Source organism: Lutjanus erythropterus, chromosome 20 (assembly GCF_056507025.1).
Source record: "Lutjanus erythropterus isolate fLutEry1 chromosome 20, fLutEry1.hap2, whole genome shotgun sequence".
NCBI classification, from domain to species: domain Eukaryota; kingdom Metazoa; phylum Chordata; class Actinopteri; order Lutjaniformes; family Lutjanidae; genus Lutjanus; species Lutjanus erythropterus.
In genome coordinates this window covers 32041484-32060094 of record NC_139336.1, presented here as the reverse complement: position 1 = coordinate 32060094, position 18611 = coordinate 32041484, and the positions used below count along the sequence as shown (strand labels likewise).

The 18611-nt window shown below is 40.1% G+C and overlaps 2 protein-coding genes across 2 annotated transcripts; both read left to right on the top strand.

Moving 5' to 3' along the window:
• Positions 1-161: 161 nt before the first annotated feature.
• On the top strand, positions 162-4738 carry surf2 (surfeit 2). Its single transcript, XM_084746584.1, has 5 exons — positions 162-339; positions 566-717; positions 1532-1635; positions 3748-4214; positions 4328-4738. The coding sequence occupies exons 1-4, from the start codon at positions 265-267 to the stop codon at positions 3999-4001; spliced, it is 585 nt and encodes a 194-aa protein (XP_084602710.1). The 5' UTR covers positions 162-264; the 3' UTR covers positions 4002-4214; positions 4328-4738.
• Positions 4739-7745: 3007 nt separating this feature from the next.
• surf4 (surfeit 4) lies at positions 7746-17411 on the top strand. The gene is made up of 6 exons (XM_084745746.1): positions 7746-8004; positions 11302-11488; positions 13070-13146; positions 13237-13280; positions 14292-14478; positions 16063-17411. Exons 1-6 carry the CDS (start codon positions 7957-7959, stop codon positions 16327-16329), a joined length of 810 nt encoding a protein of 269 aa, XP_084601872.1. The 5' UTR covers positions 7746-7956; the 3' UTR covers positions 16330-17411.
• The last annotated feature ends 1200 nt before the right edge of the window (positions 17412-18611 follow it).

Here is an 18611-nt window from a genome sequence, read left to right as displayed (position 1 = left end):
TTAATTTAAAAACATACAGAGAAAGGGGAAAGTAAGATATATGCAAATATATATTTTAAATGTGAGTCTTTGCAGTGTCGTCTGAGCTGCTCTTCCTCACTTTGACCAGTAGATGGCGCTCAGTCATCATACAACAGAGTCTGCGCACTGAACTCACGTGTGGACGTTTCCTGGTCAGTGTTAAGGGGACTGGCCTGATCCACACACACACACACACACACACACACTGAAAGATCTGCCTTCAGGTGTTTTTTTTTTGAAGCTATGGATGAATTACCTGCGGACCTCAGAGCTTTTCTTCAAAACCAACCTTTTCTTCAGCTCACAGACGCCAAAAAGGTTAGCGAGCAAACCGCACCGCACGACACGGAACACACTGTGATGCTAGCCGCGATGCTAACTTCTGTCACGAGCCACGCGCTGCGAAGTGTTGTGGTGGTCAGATATGTTGACCGAGACCGAGAACGTGTCGGTGATTATCTGATTTGTTGCCGCATCGAGCTAAATTACCCGGAAAACGCCGCCAGATGAGGCGTTCGTGGCCCTAAATGTGTTGTCTTTGCAGATCAGATGCACTCTGAACAACCACGAGCTTCCCTGCAACCTGACGGAGCTGCAGAACTTCACTAAAGGGAAGAAGTTTGAGAAACTGAGCGCTGCAGCAGAGTTCAACTACAGCCAGTATGAACCACACATCGTGCCAAGCACAAAACAACCGTAAGAAAAAAAAAACAACCTTTCTGTGGAGGCCCATTTACACCAACATGATGAAAACAACAAGATCCTGCAAGTCCTGACGAGAAACATTCTTAAAATACTAAAACATCCCCCCAAAAAATCATTTGATTTCCCAAAATAATGAGAAACGTGCTCAAAATAATGACTAGGCTACTAACTCATTATTTTGAGAAATAAACACATTATTTTGAAATACCAACTTATCATTTTGTGATTCTGCCTCATTATTTTGAGATACTATCTTATTGTTTTACAATACTGACTCACTATTTTGAGAAATTAGCACATTATTTTGATAGAATAACTTAATGTTTTGTGATTCTACTTCACTGTTTTGATACATTAACACATTTTGAGATACAAACACATTATTTTGAGATACTGTCTCATTTTATTGTAGTAAGTCATTTTGAGAAATTAGCACATTATTTTGATGTACTAAGTCATTATTTTGTTGTTTCTGCCTTATTGTTTTGCTATAGTAACAAATTTTGAAATACTAAGTCACACATTATTTTGAATTTCTGTCTCATTATTTTAACATACTAAGTCGTTATTTGAGATACTAAGTCATTTTGAGATGCTAACTTATTATTTTGAGAAGGTTTCTCACTGTAATGACTTACAGGATCTTTTTTTTTTTTTTTTTTGATCACGCTGGCAGAAGTGGGCCTCCATACTTTCCTTCACTTTCTTGCAGCAGTGTCTGTTTGAACTGTCAAGTTTGTCGCTCAGAGACGGACTGAACGTGTGAAGCTAATCTGCACTTTGTAACGTGTCGTCTGTTTTCCAGCAATCAGCTCTTCTGTAAGCTGACTCTCAGACACATCAACCGACAGCCGCACCACGTCCTCAGACATGTCAACGGGAAACGCTTCAAGAAAGCCCTCTCCAAATGTCAGTGCATCGTTTATCTACACACACGGTTATTTTTAATTTTCAGGTGATTAACCTGTGAGTTTAGTGTGTTGAGCTGCAACAATAAGTCAATTAATAGATCAAAAGAAAATTAGTTAACAGCCAGAAGAGTTTCAGTCATTTTTCAAGCGAAGATGTCAAATATTTGCTGGTTCCAGCTTCTTAAAATTCAGGATTTGCTGAAGCAACCCCCGGTCATCACACTGCCCCCACAGGCTTGTACAGTAGGCACTAGGCATGATGGGAGCATCACTTCTTACCCTGATGCCCCCATCACTCTGGAACAGGGTAAATCTGGACTCATCAGACCACATGACCTTTTTCCATCGATCCAGAGTCCAATCTTTATGCTCCCTAGCAAACTGAAGCCTTTTTTTCTGATTATCCTCACTGATAAGTGGTTTTCTTAAGGCTGCACAGCTGTTTAGTCCCGATCCTTTGAGTTTCCTTCACACTGTGAGGAAAAGATCTTATTTTCACTATTAAACTTAGTGCCTTTTTGACAATGGGGATGTTAATACAACCAAAGTCACACAGCCTTTCAGTGTGATAGCATCAGTCAGGAAGGAAATTAAAGTTATCTGATTAAAGCTTATTTCTGTGGTATCACTTTTCTGCTGAACATTGAACACTTTTTTTTTGTATTTTGCTCTGAGTTCGCAAATTTGCAGAATGCATCGACTCAGAAGCACCAGAAGCAACAATAATGTTCTGTTACTTATTTCTCTACCCAGAAACACTGCCGTCCCCACATCATCCAGGCAGTTACCTCGTCAGTGTTACATAAAGTTTTAAATTCATGCAGATGGACTTCAGCGTGTATTTCAGATTTACACCGTCGTATTGCTTCAGCTCTTATCAGGATTGCAGCTGCACCTTGATCCTTCAGAACGCCTTGATAATATTATTACTTCACTTTTTACACCGTGCCTCATGCCTCTCCATGGAGCTTTGTGTTGGCATGGCAATGACCCAATAAAAATAGACACAATAAAACTGTGATAAATGCTCATCGCAGTTTTCCCAGAGTCCAAATTCACGTCTTTGAACGGCTTCTTTTGTCCAAGTCTTCAGTTGTCACGAATGCTCACATATAAGAGGTTAGAACCATTAAATGTTTGACATTTCTGCTTGAAAAATGGCTGGAATGATTAATCAATTATTAAAAAACAAGTAGTGGCAACCTGATTTTTCTTTGATTGACTAATTGATTTATCAACTACAAGGTTCTTACAGGTGCTGGAAATCCTTGAAAATGCTTGAGGTTTAGTGTAATGTTTTCAAGGTTTGAAATGTGTTTGGATGAATTGCTTCAACAGTTTGCTTTTCAGATGAAGAAATGAAGGGAGTCAGAGAGATCAGAAGTGATTTTGGATTTAGCACAAAGTAAAGACAGTTCACTGCACATGTGGCTACGCTAAAGGTGTACAGAGATACGTCACGTCGACGCATCCAATTCATTTTCTGTGGAGAGACGTAGATCTGGCTGTGCAGTGCATGATGGGGAGTGAACAGTAACTAATTACACGTATGTGAGTACTGTACTCAAGTACATTTGTTGAGTATCTGTGCTTTACTTGAGTATTTGTTTTTTTTTTTTTGGGAACTTCTGACTTTCACTCCACTACATTTCTATGAAGGTTGTCGTCACTCGTTACTTTTCGGCTAAGCAGAGCCTTGAAGTCAGCTGTTTTCTTTTCTAAAATGCGATTGGCCACACACTGTGTTCCTCACAGAAGGAGACCAATCACAGTACCCGCTCTCAACTGGGATTGATGTAAAAGCAGAAATACATCAACCAGGCGCTCTGTAACAAGAACATGCAAACTCTCCGTCTTTCATTCAAACAAAATGCTTGAAAAGGACTTGAGTTTGGCTTTGGAAAAGATGTAGAAATCCTGCAACTACCTGGTAAAAATTCAGTCTAAATTCACGTAACATTTAGACGTGTATTCCCCTTTGAAATGATGCAACATAGTCCTGATTTATGAGCTGGGAAAAGGCCAGTATGCGTCCATGTCCATGTGTCCTGCAGATATGAGTTGTTGGACGGTCGAACTTACTGACATCACTGTCTCTGTCGTCCTCTAGATGAGGAGTGTGTGCAGCAAGGGGTTGAATTTGTTCCAGCCAGACTCAAACAGAAAAAGCCCAGCAGAGACGGTGGCGACGAGGGCGGCCACGGGAGGGGCTCGAAACACGGGAACGGCTCGTGGGAACCCTCGTCCAGTGACGAGGATCACAGCGACTCAGAGGACAGCATGAGTGACCTCTACCCTCGTCAGTATCCCGAATCCACACAACGTAGACTGAATCTCTGTCCACTTACTCTGTGCAAAACCTAGTGGATTTACTGTTCAACCAGGAGAAGGTTGAAGGATTGCGTTTGTACTTTTCTGACACTTGCATCATGTGTCCCCACAGCTTCTATATTCACGTTAAAAAACCCTGCAGAGGAAAGTATGGAAGGTGATGCGGAAAAGGAGGAAGATGAGTTTCTAACAGATGAAGATGACGAAATGGAGGTGGATAAGCAGGAGCAGCAGAAACGCAAGAAGGTCTGCAGAAACCTGAAATAATATTTATTTTGTTTGTGCATCAACGTCAATAGCTAACCCTAAGGAAATGTAAACTGACACTAATGCCTTCATATTTGTTTTTTATCTTTCAGGTGCAGGGCGGTGGTTTTCAGAAGAAATTCAGAAATAACCACTGGAAGTCAGGGCGCAAGAAACGTGGAAAAGCGCTAAATGGAAAATAAAATGCCAAACCATATCTGTGTAGTATTTTTATACCTGCTAATTTGTCAGGGGGCGACACTGCACTTCCAGTTTGGAGTACTGTTACTGTCTGAGCCAGCCCGACATTTAGAAGTGATAATCCATTCAACTTTTCATATTTTCTACGTATGAAAGGTCGGTTTTCCAAGTAGTGATGTTGCACAGCTGTAACCGGGCCGGTTCATGTGATGTGGGAAATGTGTTGGTGGCAGTGAACGCATCATTTTGACTGGATAAGCTGTATTTTCTGGTTTGCAACCGAGGGTGCTCATATGAAATACAACTCAGTTTGGATTTGCAAATATTGTCTCCGTTTTTTTCTTCTTCTGACTTTTCAGACTCAAAATGTTGCAGAACATAAACCAAAATAATTTAAAAGAAAAGTGTAGCTCATAAAAAGCATTTTATACATGTTTGTTTTACGTTTCTTACTCAGGGGGCGATGTACATTTCTAATTCTGAGATTTAGCCTGGTACCGGTCGATGCGGTGCTTTAAAAACAAATACAGGGACCTTAAAACCACTTCTGTATTTCACTGGTAACCAGTACAGAGGGAGGTCAGCGCAGTGGAGATGGGATCTCTCTTCCTGGTAACAGTGAAGAGCGTCACTGCTGCATTTTGAACCGGCTGCAGGCGAGATAGGGCTGACGGACTGATTCCCACATAGATAGAATTACAACAGTTGAGGTGAGACCAAATGAAAGCGTGAACTATGGTCTCCAAATTAAATCTGAGAAAGTAGCTGAAGGTGCAGCATGAAAAAGAACCACCTTACCTAACAGCAGCAGGTTATTTTTCATGACTGTCCAGAAGCTTTGATGCTGTAGATAACAGATCTTTCTGTGTATTCCAGTTTATCACTGCACTGTTTTCATTTAATGTCTAATTTACACTTCTGAAACATCTTGTGCAACTGCAGTCTGACGTCATTCTGCTTGTGTGTTACTATCATATTGTTTCCTCTTCCTCTTACCTCCGTGTGAATGTCAAAGTTACTGCATTTTTTGTGCATTTAAAACCATCAGCTGGCGTGGTGCAGACTGGACCACTGCTTGTTAAAATACCATGTTTGTTTCTGCTTTGCTAACAAGGAGCAGACGTTGCAGAGTTTTAAGACTTTTCTCCCCCAGGTCTTTGGTCTCGACAGTTAACAAACCACGTGTGAGCTATGGGTCCTTTTACACCTCCATCCCATTTCGCTTCGTGCAGCTCTGCCCGCTCATCGCAGCTAAGTTCATCATAATAGAAATAATAACTTTATCTGTCTAGCGCTTCTGGAGGTATCAGCACAATGTGTCCCTGCAGGTTTCATGTGCAGCCACGTTAGGAGACTTCTGGGAGTCTTGACAAAGGGTTGGGGGAATTAGGAGACATGGAAAGAGCTGACAGGAGGCGTCTTGTTTGCTTCTTAGGCCAAAATCATCTGTAGTGTCTTTGTAAAGAAAGGTGTGGCTGACCTGCTGCTTGTGGTCTGTCATAAACACACAGCAGCACATAAACAAGCAGGACAGCTGTGTGTAAATAAGAACCAGTAGCAACAGTTTGCTGAAGGCAAACAGTCAAGATACATTAATGCTCAAACTGATGATGAAGTGATTTGACCTTTGTAGACATATGGATGACAAATGAAAGCGGCGTTCATGGCTTGTTGCATGGGACACGACGGATCACTGAAAGATTTCATGAGTCTGAAAATTATATGAAGTTTATTCTGTGGCCTTCACATTCACCAGATTCCAGGGATTTGATGGGATATGTTTTTGCTCAGGCGTCCAGTAGCCTTTATATAATTCATGACAAGAAGAACTGGCTGATGTTTTTCTGAACACTGAAAGGGATAGTGGAGTTTGAGTGTTGCAGAATCTCACAAACAATGGAAGTGAACGGTGACCAGTTTTCAAATGTTAAAAAAACAACAGAATAAAAACATTAAATGTCTCCATACTACTCATCTGGTGTAATCCAAGTCTCCTAAAGCCCCAACATGCCAACTGGACTAAAAAAATGTTATTTACACCATGTTTTTGACTGAATCTTCACTTTAATTTGGAGTCAACAGGGTGTGTGGGGTGTGACGATGTGCAAAAGGCATGTCGGCTGAAAAGGAGCAAAAGTTAGTGCAGAAAACAAAACTCTGATCCTGTAAATGTGTATTTCATATTAAATTAACTTAAATATGATATTCCTTATGTCCTTGGTAGGAAAACTATTTAATGTTATATAAACTTTTAAATGTTACCAAAACATTTACAACTGTAATTGCAGGTATTAAATAAATTCAATGAAATATCTGATTGATCTGTCCATCTTTGCACCAAGTTAATTTAGTTCATAAGGCCATTTGAAAATAAAGCATTTCAAACAAAGATGAGTTATGGACTTTTTTTTTTATTGATATTTAGATTTTATTAATAATTTTTAGAAAGAACAAAAACAAATAGAAACAAAACAAAGTACAGTACAACAACAAAAGTTGGCAAGCACTATATAATCCAGAAATCTCAATCTAACAGGCAAATATTAGAGAATATGTACAGGAGCATATTTATAGTATAGTGGTAAAGTGTACCAAAAGGTAAATGATATTTAAAAAAAATATTTTTCCTTATTCCTACAAGTATTTTATCCATTTTGTCCATCTTGCTATGTGATTTACGGACTTTTAAACACTAATTCATTTTATCTGATAAATAATCTTATTAATAGTGTTTATTTATCAGCTGGCCCCAGTCCAGGTGTCATTTTGCAAAAGTAAGCTGAGTGTCCTGCCCTAAAGTAAACAAAAACAAAAAAAGTAGGCTATGTCACAGATATGCAGGCTACATGACACTGTGTTTTACATGATCACTCATGGTTTCATCTTACAGCTCCTACATTTCTTTTTTCATTCATTCATTTGTGTATGAAGTATGTATTCAAATTATAATTATCATAATGAGGATACATTGAATGCACTTTCAGTATACATCAGCATTTACTGGAGAGCAATAATTTAATTTTACTAAAAAGTTCTTAAATTCAATAATGGATCGATAATGGACCTATTATTAAACTAAATATTGCACATCTGTCACAACAGTTCAAGTATCTGTAAAAGCTGCACGAGTTAAATGAGAGTTTGGAGTGTTAAATATGAACATACCTCACAGTTTGTGGTAAAATATTACCTGAGTACGGGTGTAAGGTGTAAACTTGTGCTTGTTTACATGTGTAAAAAGCGGTAAACAACGCTGAGTAGCGGCGTCGAGCCCCTGCACGGATCAGTATACGTGGCATACAGCGGTTGCAGTACCATGTAGGGGGGCCCTGTCTCGCTCGTCAAATCGCGGGGCATTGTGGGGCGGAGAGGCGGCCTTTCTCTGCTTCGTTCAGGCGAACGGGAAATCTTCAAGTAAATAACGTTAACAGGGGGAGGAACAGTACGAGCGCAGCCTGCGGGGGAAAAAAATAATAAATCAACACATCGAAACTGTGTTGCGCTTCGCCTTAATTATTAATAACCGTAATATTACAGAAATATGGGGCAGGAGGATCTCATGAACACAGCCGAAGACGTGGCAGACCAGGTAGGCAACTTCAATTTCAGCACGGCAGAAACGTTAGCTAGCTGTGCTGTTAGCATGCTAGCTGCTAACTAGTTTCACTGAGAATGGAGTAACGGTTGGCTCGCGAGTGTTTCCTCCATGATTGTGACGCCTTTAATTAATGTTCCTACAGGTCCACACTACGTTAACTGAACCCTCGGTACAGCTGATTTACTCGCGTTTTAATTTACACGAGAAACGGTTGAGGTGTCTGCTCCTGTCATGTGTCTCCAGATGGATTAGGTAGCATTATTGATTCACACTGACATCTGTTTGGCAGCCACCAACCTAAACAACGTTATTAACAGGTAAACGTGTGAACCTTAGTACACCAGCTAAACAGTTAGCTTAGCTTGTTTTATTAGTATAGTAATCACATATCACAGCTGAGTCAGTGTCAGCCAGCATTGTGAAATCACTTAACTAGCTTAGCCTCCAAGTTACTGGCTAACACTTATTATTAGTCATATTGTGTTCTAGCAGCCTAATTGCTTGACACTATTTGGTGGCTAAGGTTACAGAGTAGCTCCAAGTTGGGGAGGCGTTTGGTTTTTCTAAAATGCAAATGATTTGACATAGTTGCCCTACCACAGAGCTCAAAACCTGGACGTGAACTAGGCCAACAGTGTGGCCAAGTGTAGTTTCTTTTGGAGAAATGTTTGACAAAACAGCATTATAATTAAGTACTGCAGTGCTGCAGAGACACCCTGGCCTACAAATCTTGTTTTCAAGATGTTTGTTTGCTTCATACTCTAACAAGCGTCACATCATCGTGGTTTTGATAGACATTTTTAGTGAAAATGAAAATTGCGACACTTAAATTCCCATTCTCATTTGAATTATATCACAATCGCACTTTGTAAAAACAGTTGCAGTATGGTATTTTATCATATTGTGCAGCCACAATGTGAACTTTCACTTTGTTACACATTCTGTAGCTGCCTTTCTGTAGTTATTTATGTCTTTCGGAGAGATTTTCACTATACAGGCAATGCAGCGATCTACAAGAGGTGAGCTGAGATGTCAGATCAGATTTCAGCTCAGCCTGTGACCCATTTTTACTATGAAGACATAGAGAAAAGCCCCCCCAGAGATTTGAGGTCTGTGTCCTCCTGTACTTTCTGTTCTTTGACAAGTCAGTGCCGTCTGGTTCATGGTGTGTGTGCAGGATTCATGGCCTTGTGTTTTTGCAGGACAGGCCAGACTTCTAATGTTAGCTGTCTCCTTGGAGGAGTGCTGTCAGTTCAAACATCAAGTCACAGAGTCAGTTTTGTGTGTGTTTGTGGCAGCTGTGTTGACCGAACTCAACCCCCACATGCCAAAACTGCACTAGTTCCCTAATCTAATTACAACTGATTGATTCATGCATTCCTATCACAAGCGCTGCTGTAGGAAAAGAAAACCTGAGGTGTCTTGAAATGTTTTGTTTGCTCTGAAAGAAACTCTGCTAAGCTCATTTTAAGAGCACATCCCTCACTTAAAGGGCCTTGACTTGAGCTAACACGTTACTTACATGTTACTCCACAAAATGGTCTATTTCGAGGCTGTTGCAGCAACCTCGGGCTTGTTCGGATTGGCTCACAGTCCGTCCATTCATGCCCCACATAGCAGTCGTAGTGGGAGTTGGTGGACGCTGATAGGCTGCCGAGGTCTGACAGTGCTGATGTGGACTCCTGAGTGGGCGGAGTAAGGGGCAGGTCACTGCTCCCCTACTGTGTCACTCTGTAGTATCTGAGGATCTGTTCATGAACTTTGTTTGAGACAAGGCCAGTTTCTTTTTTCTTGTTTAAACATTCAATATATTTAAATTGGAAATGATACAACAAGACATTTGAGGAGGCGTAGGCTTGTTATTGTCTGGAGCTTTGTGGACCAAAACAAACTTCCATCCTGCACACGTTTTGCTTTATTACACCTTTGAAATCAATTACAATTTTCTGTCCAGTTCAATTATTATACCTTTGTAGCTGTTAATTAATGATTTTTAAATATTCAATAGAGTAAAGCTACTGTAGAGAAGAGTATTTAAGCTGCTATTATTGATTGACAACTATTTTGATTGATTTGAATAATTCTTAAAGAAAAAAATGTTTATTTTTAGTTGTCTATGACATATCTTTAGGTTGTGGACAAAAGACATCTGAGGATGTAGCCTTGGGCTTTGGGAAACACTGATTGACATTTTTCACTCTTTTCATTTTATTGACTAACAACTAATCAATTAATCAAGAAAACTGACAATGAAATGAATTGTTAGTTGCAACCCTGATGGCTATCGTGATCCAGTACTAAACTGGTACTGGTTCCTGACTGGTGAGTATCATTAACGTCCTGGCCAAATGATGCTGCTATCAGGACTTATGCTACATTACATAAACAGCTGAGAGCAAAATGCTCAGAAGTGTGGGCTTGCTGTACTAAATTTAATGAAAATGCAGCTAAATTACATTATTCAGGAAACAATTTAACTTGTTACTTCAGCAATAAATGTACAGAAAACAACTGTTGAATATTTTCACATCTTTTCATGATATATCTTTATTTTTGCACCAAATTATGGTGAGCAATATCAATAAGAGTATCAATAAGTGTCAGATTTGTAACAGCAGAAATAAATAATGAATAATAAATATTGTGTAAATGGCAGCTGTGTAAAACTCTACGTGACCCAGCTAATCTAAAAATGGGAAAAAGATAAAAAGAAAACAAACCAAAAAGCAGCCAAAACGGAGTACATTTTGTACTTTACTCATTGTATTTACTTATTAGAGAAAAGTGAAAATTGCCTCGGGTGTTGGTATGTTCTTTCTCCTGCTGTGCAACAGGATCTACACTATTTGGCAATAGGACTTATTTGGGATTTTCTTTCAGGCAAAGTCTCTCCAAGGCAGCAATTCTGCTTTAAATGACTACTGTTTCAACACTCACTCAGTGTGACAGTTGCATTTAAATGACTACTGGGTTAATTCCTCTCCCTGTAATTGACAGTGTAAATAATAATCAGTAGCAGTTCTTTTCTTTCATTGTTTAGACTCTGAGATCTGAGTTGCTGCAGATCAGAATATTACGGAGTTTTTTTAAGGGTCTTTTGTTGAAACTTGGTTATATGACCTGTTTCAACACGGTGACCCAGTAATGTTGTTCCTCAGTTTGTGTCTTGTAGGCAAGTCAAGCAGCACCTCAGAAACCACATCCTTTGATTGTTTTTCTTTTCACTTCAACCCATCCTTTTTTTTTTGTTGTTAATCGTTTATCCTTTTCTCTCCTTCTGTTGTCCAGTTCTTGCGGGTAACCAAACAGTACCTGCCCCACCTGGCGCGTCTGTGTCTCATCAGCACCTTCCTGGAAGATGGCATCCGCATGTGGTTCCAGTGGAATGAGCAGAGAGACTACATCGAGTCTACCTGGAGCTGTGGCTACTTCCTGGCTACGTGCTTTGTGCTGCTTAACCTCATAGGACAGCTCGGTAAGTGAATGGGAGGCGGCGCCTCGTCAGGTTAACGTCAAGACACGAGATGAGTCAACTCTAATTTTACCATGGTAGGAAGTGACATGGTTTTTAGTGTTAATGGGTGTTGTGTGACGTAAGTTCTGTTAACCAACAGGAGTGAGGAAGAGGAGGAGGAGGAGTGACTCAATTGCTAAGAAAATATGAGGTGAAAAATTTGTCACACATCAGTATCAATATGGAAGTTCATTTGCAACAGTCTGAGTTAAATGTATGAAAAGTTTAAGTGTGCTTAGTGCTTTTCTGCACTACTGTGTCTGCAGTTGTGCAATAAATGCAAATGCAGTGTACTTCACCTTTGGGTTATAAATCATCTTGCTGATTAGAGAAGTCAGGGAAGACTGACAAGATTTTTGCAGAGGAACAAGAGGCACTTGTCCACAGGCTTATCTGGGACAAATTGATTTTTTTTTTTTTTTTTTGTGGTAAACCATTACAGTGTCTTTACGTTATTTGCCACTTATTACTGTGCTATTTAGTTAAATGTATACATTAAGAATACCAATTTGAATACCATGATAATTCCAACTGAGAATGCCTTGATTGACCAGTCATTCAAAGTAGGAACCCCTCACAGTTCCAACATTTAACCTCAGAAGAACTTTACCAGCAATGTTTCATCACGCTCCACAGCCTCACCAAGTGCCACAGAAGCACCAAGAAGAACAAATGTTACAAATGCACAATACAAGTCAAATAACAGAACAAAAAGGAGGGAAGGGGTTATGTTGTGCAGCATTTGCCAGGGGCACCCTAACTCGTCTGACAAGTTTCACTGCCTCAAAAAGTTAATATCATTCCTGAATGCCCTTAAAGTGATACAGATAATGGACTACTTCATTTGATACCTTTTTTCTACTTTATTTGATACCCATCATGTGAATGGAAGCATTGCTAAAATAATCCTTCCACAATTATTCTTATCAGATGCCACAGGTGTGTTTTATAATCACATTTTTGAATATTTTGGTGGTATCTGCATGCTGAACTGCAAACTCCATCAAATAAACCACAACTTCACCACACAGACACAGACTGCATGGGTTGTAGCTGCTGTGTGCGAGCAAAACCGTACAAAAAGCCTTTTTTTTTTTTAAAGAGGTGTGGGTTTATAAATGACCAGATGCAAGTGACATTTGATTGGAGAAGTTTTAATACTACTACCCAGGCTTCTTGAACTTGGAAGCAGATGGGCTGTAATAGCAGAAGTTTGAACACCGATGAAAGCATCACACAAAACATAGCAGAAGACGTGTCAAGTGGATGTCAGGTTCCACTGTTGTCATGTAAGAACCAGAGTATGAAGCTACAAAGACCGAAGCATGGCAGTACAGTAGGAAAATGTGTCATGGGAGTGATATGGTTTCTGCTGAGACGAGTCGGAGTGTGACATGAACAGTATGAATCTATGGACCTGTCCTGCCACATGTTTTGCCTACCAAAGTCTAAGCTTATTATGGTGCGTCATTGTAAAGATGAAAACGTAAATGACTCCGACTTTTCTCACATATCTTTGCCTTGTTGTGTGTCTCCTCACAGGTGGCTGTGTCCTCATCCTCAGTAGAAATTTTGTACAGTATGCCTGCTTTGGACTGTTTGGCATCATAGCGCTACAGGTCAGAACAATGACGTTATAACTGCCTGCTTAATGTACACAATCAATGTGTCTTTGTGTCTGACCTGACGTCTTTTTTTTCCTCCATCAGACTGTTGCATACAGCATTTTATGGGACCTCAAATTTTTGATGAGGTAAGTGTTTTACTTTTACTCAGTGCTCTTAGAGATACTGTGCAATAACTCTGTTTTTTATTGAAATATTTGTATTGGGTCGCACCACTTTATCAACTCCCAAGCATAATCGTTCATTGACGGTTACTAAATTATTGTTTCAGTTGTCTGATGCAAGCACATGTACAGATGTTTGGCATAAAATGTGTTTGGTGTGCAGGTTTGAATTTCACTGCTTATGATCATAGATTAGAACCAGTAGCATGTAGTGCTTTTTCTGCAGCGATGGAAACTTTGGTTTGCTTGTAGTGGTAGCAGATGAGAAAGCATCTTAGTTTGTTGAGCAAACAACAACAATTACTGTAATTACTGTGGATGAGAGCTGTGATTTATTTAAACATCGAAAAGGCCCGATGAATCACGAAGAAATCCGTTAAATACAGTGCGACGTGTGAGGTGGTTGTTACTATAAACTCGGGGTAAACTGCAGTGCTGAAAGAAGACGTTTTGCAATCAGTGGCCCTCGTGCGTTCTTATTTTTCTTGTAAATTTGTTCTTACACAAAGCAGTAAGAGGATAATAAGAAAATCCTACGTGGATTTATGAAATGTGCTCCGACAGCCAAGTCAGTTCTTAACCACCTGAGTATGTCGATAAATCATGTTTGATCTTCAGCTGGATGCATCTACCAGGAAATGTGCACTTAGTGTACGGATACGACCCAATAAGATGGCAGTTTTCAGATCTAAAATTCCAAAAACAATACAAGAAGTGTTGTTATTGGCATTTGTCATTGTACGCCATTCCTAAGTGAGTGAGTATAATTGAATTGAAAAAAACACATAGTTGCATCCACAAACAGCCTCATGATACTGAATAATGAGATCAAGATCAGCTGATTACAGTTAGGCCATTGAAATCTCAGTAAACGTGACTCCGTACGCTCTCAGTATTCCAGACATGTTTTGTGCCTGACTGACTGCAGGTCTGACAGGCACTGTCCAAAAATAACTGTCCTCTCTCCTCTCCCAGAAACCTCGCTCTGGGAGGTGGTCTGCTCCTGCTGCTGGCCGAGTCTCGTTCAGAAGGGAAGAGCATGTTCGCTGGAGTCCCCTCGATGGGAGAGAGCTCGCCAAAGCAGTACATGCAGCTGGGCGGCCGAGTACTGCTGGTGCTCATGTTCATGACTCTGCTGCACTTTGACTCCAGCTTCTTCTCTGTGAGTACTGACAACAGCAGCCTCGTTTAACAAAGGATGATATTTCACGGTGAAGTTCAGACCAGTGCTGTGCCATGCTTACAGACAGACAAGATCTAAAGCAATTAGATTTAGACTTAGTGAGGGTTACCTGGCAAGATTGATGCCACTCTCTTGCTTAGCATAAGGACTGAAAGTGGAGAAACAGCGAGCCTGGCTCTGTCTGAAGGGAGCAAAATCTTAACCTGCATTCATGTGATGCCAGAATAATCAAAGAAATCGTTCCAGATTGGGAAAATTCACTTAAACATCTCCTCAAGTCATAAATGCAACTCAGAGAGTTATTTATTAGAATTAATGGAGAAATCTTTAATATATTCAGTGTAATATATCATAAAATGACCAAGAAATGTCACCAGAGATGACATGTTGATAACAATGTTATAGCCACGGTGAAGTTTCTGTCCCAGGCCGGAATAACTGATTTGTATGCCAGTTTCACGCTAATTAGAATTCAAAATAATGCTGAATGTTTGCCAAATGAATTTGTGTCTGTTTAGGAGTCATAAGAAATCATTAATAATTTTTAAGGAGGAGTGGATGTTTACAGCAGTGAAATTGGCAGGCAGTCACTCAACTCAAACACCAGCTTGTGTATTTTCAGAGCAGTGGGCTTCTGTTTTCTGGATAGTGGGCTTAGTTTTACACTGATAGACAACTGACATATATAAACAGCTGATCGACTTGCGATGTAGAACTCGTTCTCGCTTGTTGTTGTCAGTTTACCATGTTTTGCACGTCTTGTGTAGAGGCTGCCGGGGACTTGCTTCAAACACAGATCTTAAGTTTAACAGGATTTCAACTAATTTATTAAACACTCCATGGCTCCAACTCATTATTTGGACTGCGGTACTAAATTTTGCACAATCTTTGTTACATATTAACCCTTCGACCCTGATAGCAAGTCAGGCAATTACCTAACTCAGCAAATGGCACCATCCGAGGAACATGTGAATGCAGCATTACAACTAAACTAAAGCTCACTAATTAACACAATATCTCTCTTTTATTTAATCTGTACAAAAACCCACAGCGTACCAAAATGGCAGTTCGGGTTTTACGAGGGTTATGTACTGGAATATTTCTTCACCGGGCGTGGTAACTTCATGGAGTCTGTGCTGGTTGCCTGGCAACTGCTTCGGGAAGGAAAAGAGTCTAATACACAGTTTCCCCATAAAAGTAGAACATTTTTACCTCTTTGCTTTTAAGAGTAAAGAATATATAACATGTTAATTAAAGAGTTTTATAGGTGCTTTTTGCTGTTTCCACTAACCAGCTTCTGGCTGTCGCTTTGTATTTATCAAACTTAAGAGTGGCATCGATTTTCTCATGGAGCTCTTAGCAAGAACATGAATGAATGTTGAAGATTTTCTGTTCTCAGATTCACCGACAGTAAATTCTCAACCATATAATGCCAGTTTTATTTGTAGAACGTAAAAAATTTGTCTCAAAAGACAGACTTGGCTTTTTAGTCAGCCTGTGAGGTGAAGAACACATCCTGTAGAGCACAAATCTTCACCAACCTACTTTAATATTCCTCCACAGATCCTGCAGAACATGGTCGGCACCGCCCTCATCATCCTGGTGGCCATCGGCTTCAAAACCAAGCTAGCGGCGCTGACCCTCGTCGTGTGGCTCCTGGCCATCAACGTCTACTTCAACGCTTTCTGGACCATCCCCGCCTACAAGCCCATGCACGACTTCCTCAAGTACGACTTCTTCCAGACCACCTCGGTCATCGGCGGTCTGCTGCTGGTGGTGGCACTTGGACCTGGCGGAGTGTCCATGGATGAGAAAAAGAAGGAGTGGTAGGCAGAGGGGGGGGGTGAGATAAAAAGGATTGCACAGCACCACTAACTTCCCCCACAGACCGGGACACAAAGACCCTCCCTCTCCTCCAGTTCCCCCCCACCAGGGTACACAATTTTTTTTTCCTAGCTTATTTTTTATTTGGCCAAATCCACAGACACACTCATCTATGGACTTTTTTTCTATTATCCTCCAAACTGCTGTTTTTGTTTTTTAGTTGAACATCTTTAATACCAGGTTTTTTTTCCTAAACCCTTCTTGTATGTCTCCTTTTTCCATGACAACAAGAATAAAAAACGCCAGTGTATTTCAAAGTGCAAGGTAACATCTCATGGATAAGTGGAAGAAAAGATGTATCTGTTCTGTGTGCAGGAGGAATAAAAAGAATTTATTGTATTTTATGGGTGTTAATGCCATAAGTTATAATAGATTAACGTTCATATTTTCTGAATAAAACTGGTGAATTGGATCGAGAGCAGCAGATTGTGTTTCCCCCCGTGGATGCTGATCTTTTTCTGCCGTTGGATCTCGGCGCGACTTTCTCACCATATCGATCCTGAAAACGTTGGCACTGATTTGACAGCGACTCACCTCGACTCTCCGGGTTTCATCTCCCCTCTTAAGCATTTCAATTCATCTGTCCACCTTCAATCTCAACTGACTGTTGTTCACGGGGAGTCGAATCCAGGGGGGACGTGTACATTGTATACAAAGTGGTGGATTGCAGTCGTGCTTGATTGAAAATTTCAACACAGTTGTTAGCTCCAGGACTTGTTATTGGGCACTTTGTACTGTACGTCTTTGGCAAATGCCTAACTAGTGAACTGTATATGATCGGGGATAATAGGGGGGGGAGGCTCAACGTTTGTGAAACACCATATACTGCGATCTAGAAAAGCAAAGAGGACTAAGCAGAGTCACTAGCCACCTGGACTTTGTCTTTGCTCAGTGTTTTTTGCCCTGTGTAAGAAACTTAAAAGAAATATTCAGTGTATTGATTTTCAGAAGTTTATATTGTATTTTTGATCATTTGTTTTTTGATTTTGGAAGTTCATGGCGAAGAAATAAAAATTCAAAAATATAAAGTCACTGTCTCGGTCAAGGTTTATAGCTGTTATGATGCTCCCAGAGGTTAAAGGACATTGGTGGATTATATAATTAAAGGGAAAATTCTGCACTTTTCATTTGGATGACCAGTCAGTGTTGATGGTAAATGTAGTCAATTGAATTTAATTCCTCAGTAAGACTGACTGCATTCCAGTACCCACACTACCATACTATTTAGTATGTCAGAAAAAACTTTAGTGTGTCCCAATGCATAGCATGTCAAATGCAGTATGCAAAAAATACCAGGATGTTCAGACTGCATCCAGTCACATTTTGCAGTCTGCTTTTCTGGCTGTTCTGACCCACAATCCTTTGTGATGGATGCTTGAGCAAGAGGGTCAAAGTTCACGGTGCCATGTTATGACAAAGTAGCACGTCCCAATTGACTACATTTACCATCAACACCGCTTGGAAATCCACATGAAAAATGCCAAATTTTCCCTTTTATTTAAAGTCTCTACCAATGGAGCAAACAACGGAGTACAAACGTGCAGAACAGGTTTTGTGAGGACCTGCTGGACATCACAGCCTCTCAGAAAATTATAATGCTGGACCGAATGAAACCGTCACCTGTATGTAAGTTATACTCAGGTGTTGGAATCAACAGCTAAGGTGAAAGACTTTGAGCAAATACTGACCTCTAATGGGCTACTGTGGTAAAGGTCTGCTGCAAAGGAGCATTTCATCATTTTCAGCCATGTTAATAAAATACAATGTGCGACTGCGTACAATAACTAAACACATAGAGCACCTGGAGATGATTGTTGCTGTTGTCATGTTGCAGTTGTTTTGTTATTGCTGCCATGATAGAAGAATCATTTTGTGTGTGTTGTTTACAGTCAAAACTGCTGAAAGAAATCCTTCAAATAGGACTATTTAACCATAGAACATAATAAAAGATAGCATAACTTAAATATACAGCTCTTCCTAAACAGGTAGGCTCTAGAAATGGTTTAGGATGTTTTTGGAGACCAAAGAAGAAGAAGAAGAAGAAGAGAGGTGTTTCATAGAAACCTGACCCAGATGAGGAAATGGACACAAGCCACCAAATTCCAGTGAAAAAAGATTAACATTCAAAATAATAGAAGCTATTCTTTCAAGTCAAATGTCCATTTGTGTACATAAATGTGTGGATGCATACATGCTTGAATATATGTACGTTTTTAAAATGTCAGAAT

What these genes read in the sequence shown, in the direction of transcription:
- surf4 (XM_084745746.1), top strand. Translation starts at nt 7,957, where the DNA reads ATGGGGCAGGAGGATCTCATGAACACAGCCGAAGACGTGGCAGACCAG. An exon ending in TAACCTCATAGGACAGCTCG is followed by an intron (nt 11,489 to 13,069) that starts GTAAGTGAATGG and finishes GTCTCCTCACAG; the next exon opens with GTGGCTGTGTCCTCATCCTC. An exon ending in TTGACTCCAGCTTCTTCTCT is followed by an intron (nt 14,479 to 16,062) that starts GTGAGTACTGAC and finishes ATTCCTCCACAG; the next exon opens with ATCCTGCAGAACATGGTCGG.
- surf2 (XM_084746584.1), top strand. Translation starts at nt 265, where the DNA reads ATGGATGAATTACCTGCGGACCTCAGAGCTTTTCTTCAAAACCAACCT. An exon ending in AGCTCACAGACGCCAAAAAG is followed by an intron (nt 340 to 565) that starts GTTAGCGAGCAA and finishes TTGTCTTTGCAG; the next exon opens with ATCAGATGCACTCTGAACAA. An exon ending in GTGCCAAGCACAAAACAACC is followed by an intron (nt 718 to 1,531) that starts GTAAGAAAAAAA and finishes TCTGTTTTCCAG; the next exon opens with CAATCAGCTCTTCTGTAAGC.